The sequence below is a fragment of the Haliaeetus leucocephalus genome, unplaced genomic scaffold (genome assembly GCF_000737465.1).
Source record: "Haliaeetus leucocephalus isolate CR32 unplaced genomic scaffold, Haliaeetus_leucocephalus-4.0 Scaffold751, whole genome shotgun sequence".
Classification (NCBI taxonomy): Eukaryota; Metazoa; Chordata; class Aves; order Accipitriformes; family Accipitridae; genus Haliaeetus; species Haliaeetus leucocephalus.
Genome location: NW_010973187.1, coordinates 17496847 through 17523486, shown reverse-complemented (window position 1 = coordinate 17523486; position 26640 = coordinate 17496847). Strand labels below are relative to the sequence as shown.

At 37.9% G+C, this 26640-nt stretch overlaps 1 protein-coding gene across 2 annotated transcripts in view; it reads right to left on the bottom strand.

The window, feature by feature from the left end:
- The window catches only part of CHCHD3 (coiled-coil-helix-coiled-coil-helix domain containing 3), a 155069-nt gene that overhangs the window by 46514 nt on the left and 81915 nt on the right, over positions 1-26640 (bottom strand). For both annotated transcript variants that reach the window (XM_010581023.1, XM_010581024.1), the window contains exon 5: positions 9945-10028. In XM_010581023.1, the coding sequence (XP_010579325.1) occupies positions 9945-10028 (84 nt within the window). The remainder of the gene's footprint in view (positions 1-9944; positions 10029-26640) is intronic.

The following is a 26640-nucleotide window of genomic DNA, read 5'->3' as shown; positions in this document are numbered from 1 at the left end:
AACACCCCCAGTTCCCTCAGCCGCTCCTCAGAAGACTTGTGCTCCAGACCCTCCACCAGCTTCATTGCCCTTCTCTGGACACGCTCCAGCACCTCAATGTCTTTCTTGTAGCGAGGGACCCAAAACTGAACACAGGACTCCAGGGGCGGCCTCACCAGTGCCGAGTACAGGGGGACGATCCCTGCCCTGCTCCTGCTGGCCACACTATTTCTGACACAAGCCAGGATGCCGTTGGCCTTCTTGGCCACCTGGGCTCACCGCCGGCTCACGTTCAGCCGGCTGTCGACCAGCACCCCCAGGTCCTTTTCCAGCCCCTCTTCCCCAAGCCCGTAGCGCTGCACGGGGTTGTTGTGACCCAAGGGCAGGACCCGGCACTCGGCCTTGTTGAACCTCGTACAACGGCCTCGGGCCATCGATCCAGCCTGTCCAGGTCCCTCTGTAGAGCCTGCCTACCCTCCAGCAGGTCAACGCTCCCGCCCAACTTGGTGTCATTGTTTTAAAGAGAAAGGGAGCTCAGAGAATGTTTTAATGCACATAATGCCATTGTTTAAATGGAGAGTATACTTAGGTACTTCTTGGTTTTAATTGCAACTGTGCAAAGGAAAAAGAACAGAAAACAAGTGAAAACAGGGACTGGTTTGTACTCCACTTTTTTACATCCAATGCTCAGCTTGCCCAAAAGTAAAAATGGGCAATTCAAAGAAAGTACGTATATATTAAAAAGATAAACATGTTTAAGGGAAAATATTTCTATCAGATTCCCAGGAGACTGAACGAGACTAAAGGATTATTCCTGTGGAATTATTCCAAAAATAATATAACTAGTAAAATCTCTAGAAGGTATCCTAAAAATTCAGTATTTCACTTCCCAGGTGGTTCAGTCTATAGTTGCAGTATTTTCTAAATATGTTACCTTGACAAAGAAATCCAAGCAAACTATCTCACTGAGTGTTGTTTTAATATAGTGTTAACTTAGTACAGTATTTGTTCCCAAACTTCAAATTCTGTAAAGGAAAGAGGGTGGGCGGAGGGAACAGACCTGGGTGAAATGAAAGCTGCTTACTCATTAACTACCCATATGTTAAAACATTTTGCCATATCCTATGAAATGCGATAAACACTGCCTTTTAACATTCAAATGACAAATTTCTTCGGTTTGTTCCATTTTGCCTATTAAAAAAATTTTTCTCTAATGATACTTTTCTTTACTCCTCAAGAAGGGGAAGGGGAAAAGCGCAGCTGAAACTATAAACGAAAACAGATGCAGACACAATCACTAAGGGTGACTTAGGCAACGCTGACATGTTTATGTTTAACTGTATGCATCCGCTAATTTGTATTCATAAAAGTGAGCGGTGCTGGATGAACAACCTGCTTAGCCTCATTAGGATCCAGCACGTGTTTTTGCGGGACAGCCGTCCCACAGGAGAGACGCGCTTGCTCCCACGCCGCACACGCAGTCAAGTCCCGCTCGCTGTGATTTCCAGTCCTTCCAACAGACGAGGCAAGTAACGGCAGAGGAAAGGCTTTATCCAGCTCTCCTGACAACATGATTTCGGACACGGGAATAAAGAAGAGGGAGAGCGAAGGAGCTGCCCAACATGCTGGGGTTTGACTGCTTTGTTTTCCAGTATCGCCTCATATGTTCCCACTCCCATCACAGTTTATCTTCATCTGTATATTTTATTCGTAGGAAGAACAAGTATATGTGTTCAGGCTTCACAAGCACCAAGATTCACGTGACGTTAACACACACTGAAGCACCCTCAGAGAAAAATAATGATTAGCAATGACCAGTTATCATGGGACCGTAAATAAATTCCTATTCTTAAAGTACAGTAGGAGGCCAGTAAACGCTGTAATCCAGAGTGGTGATAATTGTATAACTGAGGAAAAGTTAAGAAAAAAAATACAATTCAAGCAGTGAAGACTTAAAAGCTGCAGGAACAGAAATGGGTTTTTGAAAGAAATCATCTTTACAGAGCTACATGATAGCTGGATAAACACAAAGCACTATATAAATAGCCAATTCCTGAAAAATATTATTTCCCTGTTTCTTGGGTCAGTAAATCCCCTATTAACTACCAAAATCTCTAAGAGTTTGAATTTTAGAGGGTTTGAGCATCCTCATTTCCAATCAAAGTCTATCCCACCTCTCTAAGCATACGTCTCCATAACACAGACAGTGCAACCACACCTCAAAAAAACGCCTTCTCCCACACTTGAGGAAATGTCAGTGCCAAAACTCTCTAGGAAACGACACTGGGGAACCCTATAGGCACAGAAAGAGACTTTGGGATGAGTTTAAAACAGCATTTTAGGCCAAAAAGCATAATGAAATATAGCAGGAAGAGTGGAGGGAAAATATCAGAGTCAATTCTGGCCAGTGATGCAAGGAAAATATAGTAAACCAGAAGCTACTGAGGAAAATAAAGTTCTAAGAACGATGATAGGTTAAAGAGAGATACTAATGGAGATAAAATAAAGGAAAAAAAAAAACCATAACTGCATTACAAAAAGCAGAACATATTTGAAAAGTCTTGAAAGATCACATAAACGCATCCCTGCCGCAGGACTCTAAGTTATTAGTTTGCATCCAGTATACCATTATCCCTAGGTCTTCTGCAAATTCTTAGAAAACAAAAACATGGAATTATTCATCTTTTGCCCCAAACTAAAACTACTTAAAATCAAAAACCATCCCAAACCATGGTTTTGCACATATTGGATAAATAAAAAAAGGATTGCAAACAACCTATATGAAACTAGCGGTTACATGTTAAAAGTTACCAAGCATCTTCCAGCACAGGGGAAAAAAGCCTGGAATATTAGTTATCGCACTTCTTTTGGTCTCCATTTATATAAAGATACACATACAGAATGGAAAAATAATCTATAAACAAACATTTTGAGAAACATCAATACCTACTATTCAGCGTGGAACAACTCCTTATTTTGTTATTAAGCGGCATTTCAGAATTGCTATTGATTGGATATGTGATAGTGAAAGATGAGCCTGAAACAGGTATTTTTAATGGGAAAATGTCTCAGAAGAAAACACCATGCATATTTGGTGGGCTTAGGGGAAAAAAAAATTACACAGGTGAGGTGTGTATTTAATAACAAACATCCTAGCTACTTATTCATAAATGGTAAATAAGATAATGAGCAGAAAAAAATAAAATCAAGGCTTAAAAACAATCGTTCAGAGTAATGATTGTGGCTCAGCAAGATATGGAGGTAGCGCATTAATGCAGTGCTACAGTCAGAAGGCTACAGCTCAGTCTGTCTTTGTCAATCAGGTTGAGGTTTCAGATATTGTAATTGGTAGCAAGTTTCCTAATCTCAACCTGCCAGGCAAGAAGCATTCAACAAAAGCTCTATCCCCAAAATATAATGAAATTTGAAGAGAGAAATTTTCTAATATTGGCAACATGAAGCAAGATCACAGGTTGGGTTGACAGCTTTATTATGCTAAACTGACAAAAACATTACGCTCTGGTCAGTACTAAAAAGACTGGTTTTCATGAGCAGTATGGAAATACAAAGCACTGGGAAACTCTGATGAACTCCTACTTTTATCTCTTTGGTGCAGCATATGAGCTCAGACACAGAATAGTCTCCTGGCCCAAGCACAAAATGAGAAATTAATATATCTTGATTTTATACTCAGGTCTCCTGCTGCACTGATTTGGGGAAAACTGCAAGAACCTGCTGTCGCAGCTGAATATCCATTTGAAAAATAAAAAAAACACCAATAACTTCACAGAAATAATACAATTCATTAACAACTACATGATACGATAGACAGCAGAATTTGTCAAATGGAAGACATAATATATTTTATTGCTTCTATCTGAAAAGTGTTTGGAAATAGCATTAATGTATTGATATATGGGGGGGGGGATGTATATTTGATATGGGGGGGGAGAGAGAGAGAAATAGATAGCCAGCAAGACAGAAACAAGAAAAAAAAAACCACTGAGAACATCTCATAAAAATAGAAGGGGGTAGGAATGATGAAACTTTTTTCTTTCAAACCATGGATATTTAGAGACTTCTGCTATAATGACTGGTTAAAATTCAAAGTTATTGTTAAGTAATACAACACTGGCATACTCACTTAGAATTCAAAGAGAAGGAAGGTCTACAAACTGCCATTCAGCCAGTCTTTGCTGAAGTACAGGACTTTGGTTAGGTCAAAGACAAACACAGGCATTACTGGAAGCACCAGTTTAAACAGCAGAAGAAAGAAAAGGACCAAGCATTTTTAGCTGTACCACATTTACCAAATTCACCTCTCCAGACAGAGGACTATGAAGCATCTCCATAGTGGCAAACTGGAGAAACTCTGAAAGCTGGGGAAGTTATAAGAGAGTCCTTTATAGACCATGTTCACAAAAAAAGATGTCGGCAGTATACATTAAAGCTACTACCAAAAGGTTGCTTTACTCATCCATGGTAAGAAAGATGCAACATATAACACAAATGTAGAACACAGTGACTATTCCTGTTGCTATACATTATGTTTAGAACAGAAATCTATATGAGCAGTATTTTGTATACAATGGGCAATTTGGAAAAACCTACCAATATTACATGTGCCCAACAAAGCAAGCACACGTTGCGCTTAATCAACAAGGACAACTTAGCAAGTCTGTCAGCTCTGTGCTAGAGCTAATTCCATTTCTTCACGGGAACAATGCCAAAAGGTTTGCAGAGCTTTCCCTGTGTTTCCCCTAAGTACTCAGTACATAATAGTATCACCAGCCAAAACCATTTCTTACTTGGCTGGATCCAGCCTCAAGTCTTAAAATGCTGTACGTACATCACTGCTATTTGATTTTGAAAGACACGAAAGAATGCAGTACAAATGTGTGGAGAGTAAACATGTTTGCTCTAGTGAGTACAAACTTCTAAACACAAGAGGTGAGAGCAGAATCATCCTCTAGTTATGAAATTCTTGCTGATACAGTCATGCAAGATCAAAGAAAATAAACAGACTGATAACTTAAAACAAACAGAAACAAAAATCTTTAAACTGCTAAAATACGGTGTAGGGATAAAAATGTTTGTAGTTATTATACTGCTTTATAAGAGTCCCCCTCTGTTATCTACATCTTGCAAACTACAGTTTACAAAAAATATAACAAACAGATTCTGATTATTTAGTTGTTGAGATTTGAAAAGGCAAACAAGACTCTGAAGCATCTGAACAAATGTGGAACTCGCATTGTTTGCATCTTAGCACTTATGTTCATTATAAACACCTACAAAAAGCCAATACTTGGCTGTGAAGCTGAACTGTATATCATCTCCTTTTCTGAGCACTGGGGCTATCACTGCAAAGCATGTTGTCCATCCTAAGCCTTGAATAGAAAAAAGGAAGAGATCATTAAATTATAATTTCCCCACACAATTGGTATAAGCATTTCCTACCAACAGGATTAGTATGAACGCAAGATCCCAGAATAAAGCTGCTCAGCAGTGAGGATGGCAGTTTAGTGTCTAGTAAATTTGATTTCTCTGAAAATCCTGACACATCATAATAGCAAAATCCTATTTACTGTAGCAAGCAGGATGGATAATACTATTTAACACCTGGTATAGTATGTGCCATCAGCTCACAGCTTTGTGCTCTGTGTGCTCATCTTACCTTAAGGTTAATGCTCCTTGACAGCCTACATGGTAAGTAGAATCCCCAAATTAAGTGTCGAACCTACAATTTGCAAATCCTTCCTCAAAATTTAAGTCATGAAAAAATGGATGCAGATAAGAGGATCACATTTCCAGAACTTATGTCTATATTCTCAAGGCTCTGATCTGGCTGTAAGCCCTGTACGGTGCAGGAGTCTCCCTGCACAAAGGCCTCTAAAGTCAGCAACGACATGCACAGAAATTATAGAATCGGCCAGGAAGAACTATCAGGGCAGTAACTTGTTGACTGCTAAATCTGCAGCGTATTTAATATAATGCTGAAACCTCCAAATGCTAACAGAATAATTGTATTACCTTATGCCATATGCGTATTCGCATGCATACTACTCAATACTTAAAGTATTTCTAGGAAACTCACAAGCATAGAAACTTCGCTCGAGTGAGAAATATCCTGATTAATATGGGGATACATATCTTGCTCATTTACACTGATAAACTAAATAGTTGTGTCATACAGCAGTGTATTAAAATTAATTTCCTTCTGCTCCTATGACTAGGGGCATGGTTCTCGTAATGATGCATAGTAGTATTATGAAGCAGTGTAACATGAAAACAGGGGGATTTGCTGAAGGAAATTTGAACTAGGGAGAGTTGCATCATTCTCAAAGCGACAGAAGCACCCACAGATACCCCTCGTTGTGAGTGTCTGCATGATGCCAAAACTATAAGCAGAATCGAGAGAGGATCTAGTCACGTTTCCTACGCAGCGAAAATATTCTAAAGCAAAAGCAACTGGATGAAGGAACAACAGGGTGTCCGCTGTGTAGACAAAATTAATGCAACTGTTGATGTTGACTGGAACCTACACATCACAGCGACATTCGAGATGCAATGATGGTTACGAAGCCTACAGCCATGGGGCTTGGAGTTGACAGTGAAAGCGGTGGCACAATGGAAGGATGATGGACGTGGAGGAGCTGAACAGCGCAACGATGAATGCGACGGCACAGAAGTGTGTGACTGCGCGTGGGGATGCACGCATGAGACAACGTTAGAGAAAGAGGCCAGAGGATTGTTCTTCGAGCCAGCAACCTGCTCCACCTGCCTGAGATGTTAGTTTTCCTTTTTCTTGCTTTGCTATTTTAAAAGACAAATCAAATGGTTTAAAATACCACTAACACCACCTTATTACAGTAAGTAAATTAGACAACGTACACTACACACATGTCAATGATTTGAATACTGCTGTCTCTGGGGTTTTTTGCTGTAGTCAAGAAGCACTATCAGCCTGTAAGCAGACAGTAAAAAACACTGACAAATTTTTCTCAAAGGTTAATGTGCGAACTCTTAAATAACAGCTTTACATCCTAGTCAGATATACAGTTTGAGAAAGTTATTCTTTAACTCCTTTGTTAAACTATCTCATTTTGCTTTGCTGCTGTGGAGCATGTAATAACTCATAGCTTATGTGCTATCTTTGACCTAAAAACACTGGCAGCTGTTAGGGGAAACGCTGGGTTTTTGGAAAGTATCAAAAGGTTTTTAGCACATAAACCAAATTTATGAACAGATATTGCCCTAGAGAATAGAATTGTTTATGTTTTAGTATCACAGCTGTCACTGGTGCACAGTTATTTTGTCCTGTATTAATCCCCTGAAAAGGTTGAGCATCTTCACTCAGTCACTGAAATATTTTATAATTGACAGACTTCATCTGGCACTGAATATGTATAATAATTTTCTCCATAAGGAGCACACTGTGCTGACACTAATCTGTTCAGTTGTCGTCTCCCTTTATTATCAATGTCTGCATTGTTTTTTCAGCAGCATTGAAGAACACAAATACGAAGCTTCTAATTGAAAAAGCTAAGTAATCAAAAAGCCAATTAATCATACAGATGAGCTCTGACACTCAATGATGCAACAGACAGAAATACCACATACGCATAACTGCAGTATTTTTAAAGTGTGCTTATTTGATGTAAGAATGATCTGAGAATGTAATTAGCATTCTTTGTCACAGGTGACAGACTCATTCCACATTTCTTCATACTGACATTACTTGTCTGAGCTCCACTTGCTCCACTCCCACCTTACCCTCCTGTTCTGATCTCTTCTCTGCTGAACAGCCCATACTCCGACTTTGTGTACTTTTCACTGAAATTAGGACAAGTTTAGGAACAAATAAGCAGCCTATTATTGTGCTCTGTAATTTCCAGAATGTTAGGCCGTTCCAGACCTTCCTTTTTTCTTAAAGCTCTATTTCCATCCCAATGCTCAAAAATCACCAATACAGAATCTCACAAATGACCTTAATAACGGCTGCAGGCACCAGCCTCAGTGAAGCTGAGATTGCAGGAGACATGACCTCTCTGCTTTTGCAGGTTTTCATTCTGTAATCTCCACATCTCTGAAAAAGTTCAAAGTCAGATTTGGAGCAGAGTTCACCTCCTTTCAGAGCTCAAATAACTCTTTTTTGTGTGGAAGAGATATGCACACGTACTTTGAAAACAAACCGGATGACAACTTGGCAAAGCAAAGGTCCCTTAGCTTACAAATAAAAAGTCAGAATGAGAAGACAAGCCTTAATATCATGACAGTTCCACTCTGAAGACAGAGCAAACATTGTCCATGGCATAAGACAGTCAATTCAGAACTGCCTGCTGTAGTCCTGGAGACTTCCAAGTCCAAGAAGAGAAAGCAAGAGGTGGCAGAGTTCACCTATTTCACATCACTTGGGGGACGATGCTTCAGTAGCACTCAAATACAGTTATTTAAACTTCATTATCTCACTTGCACACAACAGTGGTATGTTCACATGCATGTTAAAATGCGATTCCACATCAGAAGTCTTCACTTAACAGGAGCAAGCAAAGGCACTGTATCGGTGACCTACTTTAACATTAAAAATAACTAAGAATAAAATCTTATTTGCTGCACAGCACCTTAAAAAGGTAAAAGAAAAGCTTTCAAACAAAGATTCATGGTTTATCACACATCCTTCGCCATGAATCACTCCAGTACTACTTGCACCGTAACAATAAAATGGAAGGCCGATAAGTACGAGCAGAGGTACAACCAACCCATAAGAAGCCAGTTTGGATGAGATACTGCAGATGCTTTTTCCTCTAACACCAGCATTTGAGAGTAAGGAAGGTATTCTGTGGTTGGTTTTTTTTTTTTGTGAAGGATCTTAGTTTTTAACTGTTTAAATAATGCACTATTTTAGAATCATTAAACTAATGATTATCACCCTTTCAAACTATTTTTCATTGCCAAGAACATGACTTCATTAATGTCCTCTTCAAAAAGGCAGGAGAAAACACTGAGACAGTATCTGATATGCCCTCTATTTAAAATATTCATTAAGACCAATTATATACACTCATAATTCATGCAATGTGCTCTTCTTCCTAACCCATAAAAACAAGGGGTTTTCTTCTATTATGTTAAGCTGCATAAATAAATATGTATCTTGTTAATATCATTTTCAAAACTAACTAAAAAAAATCCAAATTAATCAACAATAGGTAGACTCAGGAAGAAGGCAGAGGGGGAAAGGAGGCAAATGTATTCAGGCTGAAGGTTACAACCAGCTTGGGATCTAGAAAATGATGACAGCAGTAATTATTTGAAATTAACATCCTATAAAATAATACCCTATAAAGAATAGGAATGTTAATAGCAATATGTTAGAACATTGTAAGCACATCACACAGCTTACCAAACTGTTCTGTACAGTTTAGTTTCAAATCTACTGTGAAAAAAAGACAGAGAAGTGCTTTTTGCACATGGCATAAACAACTTGTAATTATCATTAAACTCTCCAGGTACTGGTGGCTTTTGGAGAAACCACTGACTCCACCCAGAGAAAGCAACTCTGGACCTCAACAAAAGCAGAAATTCAGTATATATCTGCACGCTTCACATGCAATTTTAAGACTGCTTGGTGATACTCACTCACTCACACTGGCTCTTCATCAGTGCTGGTATAAAAGTAACCTCATTCGGATTATTTCTCTGTATGTAATTACTGTGACAGATGAAATCTCATTGCAAATGTGACAACTCAGTTAGTAAAGAAAACAATATTCTCAACATTAAAGCCTCCATCTTGTCAATATTAAGCCAGAAACAGTAGCAGTTAATACCAAAAAACCCCTCTGGCCACAGTTTTAATCTTTATCTCCTTAGAAAAGTCATCTTGTTTAACAGTAAAACATAACCAGAAAGTCAGCAGCAGAAATGAACAGAAAACTCTTCATTAAAAGGGAAAGAAGGCTTACCCTTTCTTCCAGTCGAGCCAGCTGCTCTTTGTAGTAGGCATCATGTTTCTTCAGTTCTCTGTCTTTCTCTTCCAGCTGCTTGGCCTAAAAAAAGAAATAGAAAGATAAAACCAGATCAAGAAAGAGCCTCACTTGCAAAGCAAAACATCTACTATAAATTGTACCAGTAAGGAATATACAGCGATTGAGAACTGCAGTCTATTAGTTTTTGCCAAACAGTACATTAATAAGATGATGATTGCTGCATTGAAAATGTAAAGAGACTGTCTATTGTACTGGGTTTTTTCCTTCCCTCCTCAACAGCTGTGCCATAGTTTGCCCAAATGTATCTGGAAACGTCATGAAGACAGAACCAAGCATACCATGCTGAGACGAATTTTTTTTTTTTTTTTTAAATTAACTTTGCAGATCACTTCTGAACTTACGGAAACTTGCTCAAGCTATCGAAAAAAAATATATGCCGACCCTGAATATTTAACTTAATTTGTTAACTAAGTGGACATTTTGACATGAGAAAAGCTGAACTTGCATCCACATGTTTGTAGGCAGTGGTAAAAAGAATTTTTTTGAAGTAGCTGTTTTTTCTTTAAAACCCCAACTGAGGAATACATTTAGCATGTGCTTAATTCTAAACACATGAACATTTGGAAAGAACCAAATGCCTACATATTTGCAAAAGCAGATCTAAAAAGTACATCTAAAACTATGCTGTCCTCTTTAATTAGTAATCATTCCTCTGGAAACTCCTGTATTGGTTGAAGTATCCAACTAAGTAAGCTGAAAGCCTTTACTGTAGGATCACTCCCATGTCTAGTAACTTGAAATAATACACAATAATTTTGAACATCTACATTTGAATACTAATACGACTTGAGTATTTGTTTAAGAGACACTGCTCCCAGCACTACTGAGCAAGTTGACTTTTTTTTGGCTTTTCATCTGTAGTATGTACCAATATCTAGCATTAAGAGGACTCAGTAAGAATTATAAAATACATTAAAAGAGCACATGTGCACACAGAATACATACAAAGCTGTAAGTCCTCCAGAAGACATACTAGGCAAGTGATTGTTAACAAGCTATGGAGGATTTAATGCCTAAATTATCAGCACAAATTCATTCCAGGCTCATAATGTTTTAATAATAAAATATCTTCAGTGACTAATAATTAACTACCAGTGTTCATTACCACAACTGTCTATTCAACATTGTCATTTACCTCTAACATGTTATTTTCACCCAGGTACTGACACTGCAAAGTCAACTGCAAAAAGTTCCTATTTTAGCAGCATCATGTAAAATGGTAAAGTGTTGTACTCTTACTACTAAAGAGGGAATCTCCAGGTCATGCTCATAGAAGCATGTCAGAAAACTTATACCACATATTCTGCTATACTTGTGTAGATACAGCACTTAATTCTCTTTGTCAAGATGAGGTCTGTTTTTTGGCATAAAATAAACACTTTGGATTTTTGGTTGTTCCTCACTTAACTACTTACCTTTTTTTCTATATCCTGAAGCATGTAAAAAAATCAAAAAGTCAAATTAAAATTATTATTATAATGGTAAGTAGAAAGAATTTTTTTTTTTAAAAAAAGGCACACGTCAGGCATATCTGTAATCTAGAACAATGCAGAAAACTACTTGGAAGTTGGGTTTTTTAATGCAACTTCTCCAAAAATACCCCTGCTCATCCAAAAAGCACACAGGCAAATTTTAATTCTACTTGGATAAACCAAACCTTGCTCCCTGCCAACCACCCCATCTTCAGTATAGTGCCACAGAGCACACGCTACAGCCTTGTCCATCACCACTTAAATCAGCCTTTATTCACTAATTACAGGTTTTTCCAAAGCTGATTACACTAAATATTCTACGGCCTAACTACCATGCTTTGTACAGATCACGGTTTTGCTTTTTCCAGATAATCCCTGTATGACCTCCCAGACCTGGTGGTTATAGAAACAGCTGGAAATTCATCCCAGGTTGTGCCTCCCCAAACCCATTCTCTCCCAGATATCTAATACAATGCTTAAGAACATTATCATAGTAACCAATACATGAATATTTTACATTTAACAGCCTCATGATCCCTGAAATATTTGCGAACTCAAGAACATTCCTTCTGTGCAAGTGGAGTTAAATAGGCCAGTGACAAAGAACACGTAAAATTAATGTTCCATAATGCTCATGAGAACTCAGTTAAGTTTTAGTTCTTACAATTCAGTAGTGTTTCACATGAGCCTATCGATGACCTGAAACCAAGCAGCAAAACTGACTTTGGAAAGATAGTAAGATATAATAAAACCCATGCAAGAGCATCATGACTTAATTCACTCGCCCCATTACTGACAATTCACACGGGCAGAAATTTTCAGGGTGTAAAAACACAGCAGGTCAAGGGCACACTAATGATGGAGGAGACAAAACCCATCCTCTCCTCTGGGTCCAGCTTAGTTTAAATTCTTTTCATCTGTGTCTTGCTTGCTGATCAAATACCATCCAAAAAAAGAGAAATGGATTTGTTTAACGGTATCTGATCACCAAATTTATATATATGAAAGACAGTATGAGTAGGGGAATGCAAATACATTTCTTCCAAGTATATCCATCTGAATGCAAGTTTTTGCCCTGGAAAGTTCATTTTGTCCTGGAAAGTTTGTTAGTTTTTTGGGTTGATTTTGGGGCTTGGTTCCCTGCCCCCCAAGATAATTAGTGATCAAACCAGCTGGATTTTACTGCACTAAAGATATGGGGGCCAAGAAGTGAAATATAGTCACGTTGCTTATTGCCCTGATCCTATCAAAGTTTTTATATCACTGATAAAGTAGAAATATTAGATTATAAGAAAACTAAATAATACATTTATCCAAAGGTCTGGTTCCCTATAGTGTGAAAGTAACTGGACAATTTGGTAGGCCAGTAAGAAACTCAGAAAAAAAAAAAGTTTCTCCCATATAGCTACCACCCCTGGCATTTGTACAGTAACACACACTCAGCAAAGTTTAAAATAAATAAATTAATAATTTTTTTTAAAAAATCATATTCATTTATACAGGAGACAATATAAATATGCCCACAGAAGAGAATTCACTGCAGAAATAAAAACCTGCAAGGTAATATTATATTTATGGGGCCTCAGCAACATGATCCCAGTGAATATCAATTAGCCGTAACAAAATAATTAACAGTAGCCATGTATTCAATTAGCTGAATGTTGCACTTTAGTTGTAAATGAGATATTGGAACAGGTTCATTACTTCTTCACAAAGTAACTCTAATAAACAAAGCATTTGCTTGGGTGTTATTTAGAAAACAGCTTCAGAAGGTCACCTTTAAGGGACAGCCCATCTTCCCAAGACTACCCAAAATTAAAATCCAAAAAGAGACCACTAATATTAAATACAGGTTCTTCAGAATCACTAGGAAGTTGGACCAAGATTTAAAGGTCAACCTAGATTTCATTTTCAAAAGTAGTGCCTGGATTTAGCACAGCACTGGTATAAGCTTCCATCACCGGAGAAAGAGAGATCTACAAAAAAATTCCCGTGCATCGCCTCGGCCGTGGGCGCAGGGACACTTGCGGAGCGGTCCCATGCCGAAGCCAAACCCTGCTCGTGCTGGACACCACATACACATTCATTTTGTCCTTTGTAAGGTAGAGCAGAGCAAATAAACAGCTGACTGAAAACGTATGTTTAATAATTATCTTTAAAAAATAAAGAAAGGAATCCAGATAGCTGGATACAGCAAGGTTCGAGGTGTGGGCAGTCTATAATTGCTACTCTTCAAAGGGTCGCAGGGGATAAACTGTTATCAGGCAGTTTAGGAGAAGTCTGTAGGCAGATTTCAAACAGCTCTTAAAGCACTCGGCAGTCCCAGGCTTACAGCTGCCCCTCGGTGCAGACTTTGAGCTCCACATTCATTAACATCCACCAAGTTTACAGCAGAACACCGCTGAGGTGGCTTCGGTTTGCATTTTTCTGGCAAAGAAGAATAATCTGCTTCAAAGTAAGAGTTCAGTTTGACACTCATTTTGTAAATCGTTGTCAGCCATCCGAAAGCGCTCTGCCTAGGTCTCGCCAAGCTGCTTCATGGTCATGTCCTCATCACCCCACGAAAAACGTCAGAGGACGGGGTAAGTGGACAACCAAGGGACAGGCTCTCCCAAACCACACTCAAGCTGCGAGCGAGACCAGGCATCGGGGGCTGGAAGAGCACCCCGTCACAACGGCTTTACAAGGCTAAGCATTTCGTTTGACAAATCCCCTAACTAGAGCAATGAGGGCTTTTCTCATGGGAAAGGTCACATGAAATATCTACAGGCCTTCAGGCGAGCCCGTGTACTTTGAAGAAAAGGTTAATGGATTATATAGGCAAAAGAAAGCGGCAGCAGAGGGCTGGCCTTCAGCAGCTCCAGCAGCACGACCATCTCGCAGGAGAACCGCTGGCAGGTCAGGATGAATGTGACGCACCAGTACTACGAGAGAGCGGATCTCAAAAAATGATCTTTCACCATGACGTTGCTGGAGATTTTCCGTTTGTTTTGCACCTTGAGGTAGGCTGGATGAGCACATCTGTAGGTTAAAGCGGGGTGTGAATTCATGAGCTCGTTGATACCAACGTCACGTGGGCACAGAATATGTCACGTTGTAAAACAGTTGTTCAGCATTTGATGTCCACTAAATTGCTTTGCCCAGAAACCCTTTTGCAGTGGACTACATTCGCCCATCACATATAGCCCTGTGCATGCGCGTTTGCACGTTGATAAAATCAGATGAAAAAGGGTTGTTACTTGTATACTTTATTATGGTCAGCAAAACTACAATCTTCATTCACTGCATATAGTGTCCCAATAAAAATGATGCTCGGTTTCCACATTTAATATATGCTGGATTGCAACAGTTTTAAATTTTAACCTTCTGTTTCAACATATTAATACACACATCAGTCTGAATGGGCAATAGGAGTAACTTATGGATATTCTTAGGAAAATATGCTTCTCCCCCCCCCCCCCAAGTAATTTCTTTTTGAAGCTAGCGCTATTCACAAAATCATTCCTAACCACAAAAAATGATCCAGACATATCACTTAAAAAAAAAAAAAACCAACCCTAGGTTAATTTCCACTTGTAAAGGTAGAGAATAGTTATGAATTACAAACAGCACCAACAACAATGCATCATAAAACATATTCTTTGACAACTGTAATTAAAACAAGCTTTTGTAATTACTAGTAAATGTGCTACAGTACATTTTCTAAAAATAATGAAGTCCTAAAAGAATCAGTAGTGCAGATAAAAAAGATCACATTCAGAGGCGGCTAATGGAGAAAATGAAAAAAATTGAATTTACAAACAAGTTACGATCTAGTCTTTACAGAACATGTGACATGAAGCTTCATTTACTAAATCTAGTTATAGACCAAAGGAGAAAAAAAAACACAAAAAGAGTTATGGATTCCAATTTCTAATGTAAGCCACAGGAACATGCAACTGAAATGCAGAGGAACATTGCTCTCCGCAAAGACCTACGTTCGTTGATGTTCTTGTCCCAACAAGAAGAGCTCCAATAACAAGTTAGAAGTAAAAAGCTGAACAAGGAAAATGTGGGACACCTGCTGAAGGAGGTGGATGATTTAGGGAGAGTAGACACATATAGCTGAGATACTCAAAGGGAACTCAGGAGGTCATGTAGTTCCTGCTCAAAACAGGGTCAACTAAGGGACCTGGTACCTCAAGGCCGTATCCATCTGGGGTTTGAAAACCTCCAGGCATGGAGACTGACCAACCTCTACGGAGCCTTCTTCATCAGCAAGGTCTCCCAGGCTGTATGTGTAGAGACAGGGTTCAAGGTGGAGAAGCAGTAACAGCAGTAGATAAGTACTGAGTCATTAGTCACTTGAGAGGACTCCAGGTCCTTTCCAGCCTGACTTACTTTATGATCCTGCCCCCAAAACAAGAATCACACAATTGTACCAAGCTACTATGAAATGAGCAATATGAGTACTAAAGAAAAGCTGCACTTAGCACCAAACTCCGCTCCTCACTGGGTGAACCATCTGGTTTGTTCAGTTTGAAATCAACAGATTCTGAAGATTTTATTTTCTTGAAAATAACAATTAAAATACATTCATGACTATTATATTCATTAGCAATATGCTGAAAAACCTTCTGTTCCCATCCAATCATAGTTCAAAGAAAAAAGAGATGCTAAACAAATCTGTATTACATATATGCATGTCAATGGGAATAAAAGAAAGGCATGACTTATTTCTGAAACTGTGTACATGCTTTTCATTTAACTAACACAGTCCAAAAAGATCAAACATTTTAAAGACTATCTGTACTGCTGCCAGGTATTTGTAGCAATTCAAATAATGTCTATAACCATTTCTGACAGCTTCTGATGTTTCAGTCTTATGTCAAATATGCACAGTTTTCCAGTAATCTTAAAGAAGCATAGACTGCTCCGTCTGAGCCAAAGTGGATTTCTCTATATAAAAATGGAGCAAGAGAACTATTATCCTGTAAAATTCAGGAAAAACAACTGCTAGTAAACTGATTTAGGATTACGTTCTACTTCCATCTTTGTTGCTATACCGCTTTTCTAGTAAGTCATAAACATTTGTGTCCTTTTTTACTGTGTTCAGAATTGATCTAATGATAATTTTACAGAAGTACTTTGAAATTCCTGGATGAAATGAACAACAGAAAGATAAAGAAAAGGTATTAGTTAGCACTGTGAGCCAATGTTTGATGTACTTTAAAACAATACATCATGTAAAACAAAGGAAAACATGAGGAACCACAACCCTTCCAGAAGGTGTTCTCACTCCAGATCACCACTGAAGTCCAAAAACAAGTCAGTAAGAAGAAACTTGCACCTCAGTTGCCCGATACCTAAATATTCAGACCAGAGAAAATTTTGAAATCTTCTAAACTTTTTATCAGGAATCCAGCATCATTTGTCAACACTTTGGTATTATATTATTAAATTTTTAAAAGCCACAACTTATTTCTTTCGCCTTGTAAACTGAAGATTCAGTAGACTGAAGATAAACAGTGAAATAATTCTTATAGATGCTGCACTAATATAAGCAATGAAAACTCAACATCACATTGAAGCGCACTTCAAAGTCAATCTCATCTGAAATCCCATAGAAAACTTAATGTATCCTCTGTTTATTAGAGGTCTAGCAGTGTCAGGGACTGCACATTCTCCAATGTTATTTTCCATCTGCAAATACCCTACTTCTTGTATCAAATGATCAAAACTATACATGAATTGATATAATTTCCTTCCAACACAAGCTGCATCATTGGAACTGGCTGCTCAATCTGTTATCCTGGTAACCAATTTCCACTAAAGGCAAAAAATGATGAAGCCCAAGTAGGTAAATCCACTTTTGAATACAAAATAAGAGTACATTTATTTCTTCTCAGCTATTCAGGTTATTGATTTCTGCTTAAGACACAAAACTGAATCACTTGTAACTACATCATGTGTTTCTCAATTTGAAAGATACAATATAAGCAGTACCTTCATTTCTGGATGTTCAAGAAGGCACTGCTTAAAAATACTTTTAAAACAATAGATTATCTGTATGGTTTTGGAAATTAGATCTTGTTAAATTGAACTCTTCACTTTAGTAATAAACAAACCATCAAAACTGATTGACTGTCTTTCAAATAATGCAGCCATACTGTTTACCATTACTCCAAAACAGAGAGATTTTCCTAATCAGCCTGATAAAAAACCAACTGCAAATAGTAGGTAATTTAAGACAGAAGGTGTAACTCGGCAACAAGCTAATCTTTTAAATAGGGCATATGAATTAACAGCAAAATATTTAGGTATTTAACCTCAGCATTGCCAAGGGAGTATCATTTTTGCCCATTTTGGGAACACTACAGCTTTCACAAAAGACCTCCCAACAAGATACACAAAAAATTGACACAGTAAAGAAAATATTTATAGCTAATTGGTATGTCACATACATCAAGGCTATACAAAAGTTAGCCCACTGAATAAGTCATTGCTTTAACTCTCCTGTTTCATTCTTTGCAACACTTTGATAACTCAGTTCAAGCAAATAATAGGATGTAGTTCTTGTCATTGTATCTCTAAAGCATTTAACTAAGTGAAAATCCTATGTGATAAGAAAAGTTACTATACCTGTTTAAATTATTAAATACAAACAAACATCCAGCAAAACTAGAAAGCAAAGCCTTCGCAGAATGGGGCGAAATGGCAGGAAGCATGTGTGGGGATACAGCAAGATTTAATGCTCCTTGTATTTTAATTAGCAAATTACAATGCTGGTCTTTCAGAATTTTCTTTTAAGTTTTAGCAACTTAGTCTGAAATAAACCCACAAGAGAATTACTGCCTTGAGCAGAGTACCTCTGAAAGGAGCTGGGATTGATTTATGTATTGATTATTGGGGAGCATCTTCCTTTTATATAATCCTATAACATGTGTCATTGAATTTCTGTGTCCAACTTCCATTCATTTCACTTTTATTTCTCTTCTCATTTGATTGCAGAGTCTCTAGGGCCCAGCCTGGAAACTCACTACACATCTGTGCAGTGTTTAACATAATTATACTTCAAGATCTGCTGGTGTTTGTATTATTCTAACAGAAATAAATAATATTCTAAGCACAGAAAATATACAAAATTGATGGAAAAAGCAGACTTAATACAAGACAGTAAGGGAGACAAACACTTGATTTTTGTAAAGACCATGCTGGAAAAACAAATGAAAATAATTCAAAAAAATTTTTTTAAGTCCTGCCCACTTCAGATGGCATATATCTGAGTGTGCTAGTAATTTGGGACTGAGCAACTAGAAAACCCCCAAACTTATAAATATCATTTCCTAATTGGAGGCAGGAAATATATTTAAGAGACGGTCTGATGCTAACATTTCTATTCCTTACTCCAACATCCTTGTCATGTAAATTTGTTGACATAACGTTTAGAGTGATTAACATCGCAGGGCAGAGACTGGCTGTTACAAAAACATGGTTCTACATTTTACGATATTTTTTTCTCGCAGTAGGAAAGAATAAAACAATTGTCTAATGGGATACTCAAAAATAATTCAACAATATCTTACACCAAAAAAAAAGTAAAGCAAATTAATCATAAAATCCAATTAAATGCTCAAAGGTTTAATAAAAATTACTGGATAGAAATGGCCAAAAAGGTCAAACCAGAGAAGATTATGTGGTCAATGTCCCACGTTTCAGGCAGGTTACAACTGAGATGACTTCAGTCATCTAGAGAAAGGGACACGTTGAGATGATCGCAACTGGAGACCTTAATTCATGGAGACCATGTAGAACATCACAAGAAGCTGTTTAAGTTACAAGGACCAAGCAGCCTGAAGACAGGCAGGATCCAATGAGGATGAATGGAAAAGTCTGGAAGCAAAAGCCTGCACCAGCCACATGAAGCATTTTGATTCTGATTGTAAAACCCCCAGAGAAAGACTTTATATTCCTGCAAGCAAGCCAATAAAAACTTGTCCCGTGCGTACCAATAGCTAAATAAAAACAGAAGGAGATTTATGAAGGAAAGGGAAAAGAGAAGACAGCACCGGACCAAAATTGCATTATTTGACATAGACTAAATAAACTCCCAGATCCTCCTAGAGCTCTGGTCACTACAGCCAAAAGCTTCAGAGAAGAAGACCAAAACCATCAGAAGTGCTTTGTGTATGTAGAAGGGTACATGATAGAGGTATACAAAATAATTAAATGTTCAGAGAAGGTGAGTCAGGCTCTCTTATTTACACCCTTCTCATAATACAAGACCGAGGAGATATTCAGTGAACAGTGAAATTGAAAAGCAACAAATTTGAAACCAATTAAATGCATAATTAACCTGCAGAACTCATTGCCACAAGTTATCAGTGAAGCTGATCGCTTAGCAAAATCCAAAAAAGTTTAGATGTTTGCATTAACTCTGAAAACATCCGCAGTTCTACCTATAAGGTAGCTGAGACTCTGGATTCCTTTGAGGACCATAAACCTCATCATTCCGACAACAACTAAAAAGACTGGAGTCTGTCACATGTGGATTAGAAGAGATTAGGAGGAAACTCCCTGTCCTTTTTGTACCACCTGTACGTTACAAAGTGCCTCCTGAGAACTACTTTGTTTCTTGTGGTGTATGACAAAAACCATTATTTGAGTCAAAAATTTCAGCTGCTTTCAGTCAGCTGCTGTGGCACTGTATTTACATAACCAAGAAAGAAAAAAAAGCCTTAAATAAGCCTTGTCAACTTTTTTTTCCCCCACAATCAAGATGATAATTTATATAGGGATTACACAGATCCATACAGAAAGCTTCAAGAAGCCTTCTCGCAGAACTGCCTCCATTTGTGTGTTGGTAACAGCTAAACAGTGTAAGGATGCAATGTTGAATGAAACTCAAGGTATAAACCAAAACAAAATATCTAATCAGCAGGGGAAAAAAAATAGCTAACAAGTAAATTTAAATACTGCTGAGACAGAAACCAGAATGCTGAACTGGTTCAAATGACTTGTGCAGAAAGAAAGACTGCAGAGTTCCTCTGCTCAGCGCTTTTCCTACCATTAGCCTTATTGTTCTTCAGACAGAGAAATCCATGCAGCAAAAAGCACAGTCTTCCAGTGTGAAGAAGAGAAAAAGTGCTGAGAAGCACACTGAAGACAAGGACAGCAAATCCATGCTACGAGTTTACCAAAGCAAACCAATACAGATGGCTCCTCTAGCCTCTCCCTTCCCATTTCTGCTCTCCCTCTTCTTCTCTTTACTTTCCCAAACAAACATAAAACCAGCAAATTGTCACAGCTATAACTTATGCTCTGCTTTGACACTGCAGCTGCTTGAATAACTATTAAAGGTGAGTAGAAAGTAGGACTGTAATTTCAATCTAAATAGTAAGAAGTCAATCACTTGAAAATCAAATATTACCACTGTAAAGGCTGGATAGAAATGGATGAGAATGTCCCACTACGATCCATCACTAGATAAACTATGAATTACCGTGTTGGTTTTTCTTATTGTTTATTGCTGTATCACAAATAGAGCAGCTCAACCTTAGACATCGATTAGGATTCAGCTGTGTTCAGTGCTGCACAAATGCAACACGGACAATTAGTGGAGAGAAGAACACCTGTGAGATTTAATGTAATATATATTCAAGAGACAAGAGAGTAAGGAAAAGACCACAGACAACAATTAACATCCAGTAAGCCACATTTGGGGAATTTTTCCATTCCTAGAGAGTGAGAGTGGTAGAAGGCACAGTAACAAATTGGCTATGCTTGTGCATCTGTCATTATAACTTCCAGAGATGTTATCAGTCATCAGGCCTATCCTGATAGTCACTACTTTTTGTTTGTTTATAGTTTTAAGCAGAAGAGAATTAGGGTTCCAATGCAAACAGCTTCTGGCTCAAGGGCATTCCCTATCCATGAAGTCCAACACGTGCCCTGACTGCATCTCAAGCAACGTGACCCAAACCGGAGCACGCACAGTCCTGGGGTGCAGGAGCATGAGCTGTGCCCTCAGTTCAACTGCTCGTGCACCCTCAGACAAGATTTCTTGCCTCCTCTTTTCCTTTTTCAGGGCGTCGGTGCTGTTTGCAAGGAGTCTGAGGGCTCTCTGTACAGTGCTTGGAGAATCTACAACCCATCCATTTTATAAAGGAATACTATTATTTTAACATGACCATTTTATGTTGTGGGTGAGAAAGTCTGCAAGTGAAAGCAAGCACTTAGAAGTGCTTTATAGAAAAGTGGCTTCATCCCAGTCAATAGAATGCTTCAGGAAAATATAAGCTGCCAAGTACTTATATAATAATGGCAAAAAAAAAACCCTCTTACATTTTGGGAGTTGCTAAAACATGTCAATTTTACACAATCTTTTGTGTACTGCCCAACATTCTGAGTGCTAGAAAGCAAAGCTCTTCTCTGAATTCGTGAAGTTGGGTTTTTTTTTTACTGCATTCTTAAACCTTATTTGTCATGCAATACAGACTGTTCTAGCCCACAGTGAGAATTAGTGCTTAATTTTCTAAACGTGGAGAGACATACCAACTACTTGCAGAAGTAATGTCACTGGTATTTGCATGAAATTGAGAATAGCAAAGAATTGTTAAAATTAGATTAATTCAGAAATGGTAGAAGAGTTAACAACTTTTCTCTGTCCTTACAGTGGAAGGGGGAAAAAAAAAAAAAAAAAGAGAGATTCTGCCGAACAAAACATGACTGATCATAAATAGGCAAAAAGATCTAATAAAATGTTTATTCATCCCTCATAATACAGAGTACATGACACCCTGTTGAGGTTTCAGGTTATTAAACACGATATGGCTCTGCAATGAAACGAGAAGAAAACCTGGACTAGGAATTGAAGGACTTTCCCATGTCTTCCAAGTCCCTTGATCTGGTGTCAGATAAATACAGAAGTCATGGTGACAAGATCAAGGCAGATTGACTGGAAGATTGACTGAAAATGTCAGGAAAGGGCAGAACTCTTGTTTTATCCACTTCCCCCCCCTCCCATTCTGTCTCGTGAATTGTAAGGTAAGCCAGATTTCAGAGACAAACAACAGAAAAAAACATATAATTGACTTTCTGTGTGCTTTTCTTGGAATATTTTTTTTAATTTTTCTTCATTCATGAGTGCAAGCATCTAAAGCCACTCTGAAGAGATACTGCTTTTTTATAATGTTGAGTCTAGAAGAGTAACACACACAATATAGGTTACAAGATTTCAAAATGGAATTCAAAAGAAGAAAAACATTATTGCACTGCAGAAAAGAAGAAATGATATATATATTATATATAGTTTATATATATAATTACATTTAATTAGCTTGCTACTATCTGCAAGATATCACATCTAGCTGCAAGGTAACACAGCTACTCAAGTTTACCCGATATTCTACCTTTATTTAACACTGATACACATGCCCAGGGATGGAGAGGCTAAAGAACTGCATTTCCAACAGAAATCGCATTTTTCTTATAACAGAACTCATTGTGTAGCAATCTCTGACCACTCAAACTTACATAAAAATTATTTATATGCAAGAAAATACTCACAGACATCTTCTGGTACATTTATCACCATGTAGTATGATTCTGCTAAATTTCAATGACTTAAGAAGATGAGGTTCAGTTAGTTATCGAGTGAGATAATACAGCAAAGTCCATGTTGACCACTGTAGCAACTGATACGGTTTAATTTCAGTGAGTACTGGATCAGTACTTCAACAAGGTGCTAAGGAAATGCAAGACTGTTTTCAAATGGGACATAATACCAGTGTCCTAACCACGTGTCAGTAAAATGTCTGAAGTCCTCCTGTAAAAATTGGGTTCCCCCATTCCCCTAACCAAATGTCAGCTTTATTAACTGTAATCTACCTTTCCAGATTCAACAGGCAGTCTCCAGCGATGACTATTTTTCATTTCTTTCTTTATGCTATTGAACACTATTAGACGTCTGCCACATTCTACTTTCACAGCCTCAATTTATAGGTGGAGGAAGCAATATATTTACATGCAGAAGGTAAAATGTATTCGGGCACTGAAATACTGACAAGGTAACTGTGGTAGAATCACAAGTGTTATTACCGCTGGTGACATACAGTCCAAGCCCAGCTCAGACACACTCCAAAGGACAGATGGAGGCATGAATCTACGTTATGCAGAATATCATCACAGATGCATAAATTCAGCTCCTATAAACTAAAATTAAAGGAAGTCTTGTTTGCTTTTATGAAGCTTTAATCTGTAACACATAGCGAGCAATATTTTTTTTAATGATGGGGAAATAGTCTCGTATTTCCTCTTACTTAACTGGAGTCAATAAAAAAAAAAGGCCAAAGCAGTTTTCCCTGAAATTTAAGCTGTAAGGTTTTACTATGGTAGAAAAAACTAATTTTAAGACAAACCTATATTTTTTTTAAAATCTGTAACAAAAAGAACAAAACACACACGGTCCATGGCCCATGTAAACAGGGCCAAAGCTGCTGCCAAAGCCTATCTCACTCCAAGAACTAGAGAAATATTCTAGGTAACATATTTTTACTCCAAAATAAATATTCTAGTACCAAACAAGCATATTTTCAGGGAATGTTGGAAGTAACATTCAGAATGCCCAAATTAAAGTAGAGCTAATAGTGTAGCTATGACTAAGGGACATAAGAAACGCAGGCAGGGATTTGGACTTTTTAGTTACATTGAATGCTACAGCTGGAAAGCAAATATACCTTTTCCAGGCAAACAGGCTTTCCCCCACCCCGCACCCCAAGTATATTACTTCACACATATTTGTATGCGTGTGTGTATATATCTATGTATTTATCCATTTTTATATATGCATACGTATAAAAAAACCACTTATTCTTCATAACATGATCTCAAAAATAACAACCTACAGTGAAGATCTTAAATGTTTGTTCTCAAAAAGTAAAGGATTAAGACAAAATAAAAGGTTTCTACAAAGTACTATGTGAAAAATTTTAATTGGCACTTTGTTAAAAAGCAGTTTCTTTTTGAAGCCTAAAACTTTTTCCATTCTTATCCATGTATATAAGGCTTCCAAATGATACCAGGATTGCCTGTGAATCAAAATACATAAAGAGCACTGGTAGGGAGGGAATGGTGTAAGTAACAGGGGACAAAATTTTCAAAAGGATCAGCATTTTTATGAAAACACTTAACAGCAAATTTAGTGGGACCAAGACCAGACCTAGATACTTCTGCAGGGGTGTTTTGTTTGTTTTTAATATGACAGGGAATATCAAAGAAACTGAATAGCTTCCCCCAAAATTTCAAAGCATTAACACAAGCATTTTCAAACTGCTAAAACATGGCAACTGTATCTACTTTAAATGCATTTATTGTGCAACAAAAAATAAAATCAGAAGACACACAGAAAAAGATCTACCCTAGTAGCTACAGGCTCAAAAGGATAATGCACATAGAAATAGTTCAAACCAGCAGATAGGGAGTATAAGCACAGGTACGCTCAGGGTCTTCTGAGCTACATGGGAGCAATAGCTTTTATCATCATATTCCCTGCCTATAACTTAGTTTTTCTATCTAATATTTATGGGAGGAATAATTCTGACAAATATTTTATTCCTCTGTCTGCTTGTAGACATACACAGCTTCAAAAGCAAAAAGCCATTCATCCCAGGCTGAGTGCCAGAGATGGCGTGGGTAAAACCGCAGTCACAGCTAATCTCCTGCTCCAGGCTACCTGAACCTCCTCAGATGTTATTCTCAGATCAAGACTGGGATATATGAGGAAGACACAGAAAAGCAAGAAATGTGGAAGTATTTATTAAGGGCAAAACGGGAAAAAACAGAAGGATCCTGCAACAGAATGTGGAGGGCTGATGTAATCCTCCCCCTGAAGGCTACAAAAGATCTAAAAGTTTCACCAGACGGCTAGGAAGGTGGGTGAGGAGGTAGAAGGCATACTCCGACCAAACCAAGTCAGAGAAAGATCTGGGGCCAGCATCCCACGACTGGGGCCAGCGCTGCTGGGGAAACCGAAACTCATGCTAGAGATGAGGAAGATTATTTTCTCTTCATTTCCATAGGGCTAAAAACCAAGCCCTGCCTTTACCAGTACACCAGGTATCATGCAAGAAAGAGCACAAGGTTGCGCAGCTCTGCAGCATGGTGGGACCTGGGATACTGATGGAAGAGGCTTCTCCATATCTGATTTAGCTTGGCAAATATTCATCTTTGAACAGAAGCATGGCAAATGGAAAGAAGTAGGACATCGTTTTAAAAAAATCAAATAAATTGTGACTGGTAATGCAGCTTGAGAACTGGACAAGGTAAGGAGGTGGGACAGAAGATGACCTCTCCACTTTTTCACCAGCAACTGAACCCCTCAAAGATGGCATGCAGGAGATGAGAAAAACTTTTTCGGTCTACACAAGCTCTAAAAATGAGATTTATGATACACCATCAAGGAAAACTACCAAAAAGGAGCAAATCAAGCAGAGATGATGATAGTGCCTGCAGAAAAGTTTCAGCTGAGGGTCTGAGGGTGGCTGGCAGCACCAGATGAGGCTGCACACTGTCAGAGGACATTGGTAACAAAATACCAAACTATGATTTGAGAAACCGATTTATCAAAGCACACTTCTGAATTGCAATTGGAGGGGGGGCCTCTTGGGAGTTTCCTTGTTTTCTAATGCATTTTTTATTGGTAAGATATTGATGGATTTTCTTAAATTAAGATGCAGGCACAGCATGAAGCAGCGAAAGATACAATCGTGCTGCTGTTTTCCTCATGATGTCTGAAGTAAAAATATTTCTAATATTTTCAGAGCTAGAAAAAAGATATGAAATGTTCAGAAATTCATAATTACTCTTGTAAGCAACTCAAAGATTGCCTTGGTATTAAAAAAAACTCTGGATAAAAAGGAATAAAAACATCTAAGAGACTAAGATAAATGGAATAGGTTAATAATTTGTATTATCTTATCACTAAAGTTTATACAGTAATAAAACCATAATGGCAAGGAAATTTAGATTTAAAAGAGAAATCATGTCTACAACCTTACCCACTGTTCTAAATATTAAATTTAAAAAAAAATAATGATCTGCTTATTAACAATATCATATCAGAAACACAGTGGAGAGTGAGGCTATCTCCCCATTTATTTTTA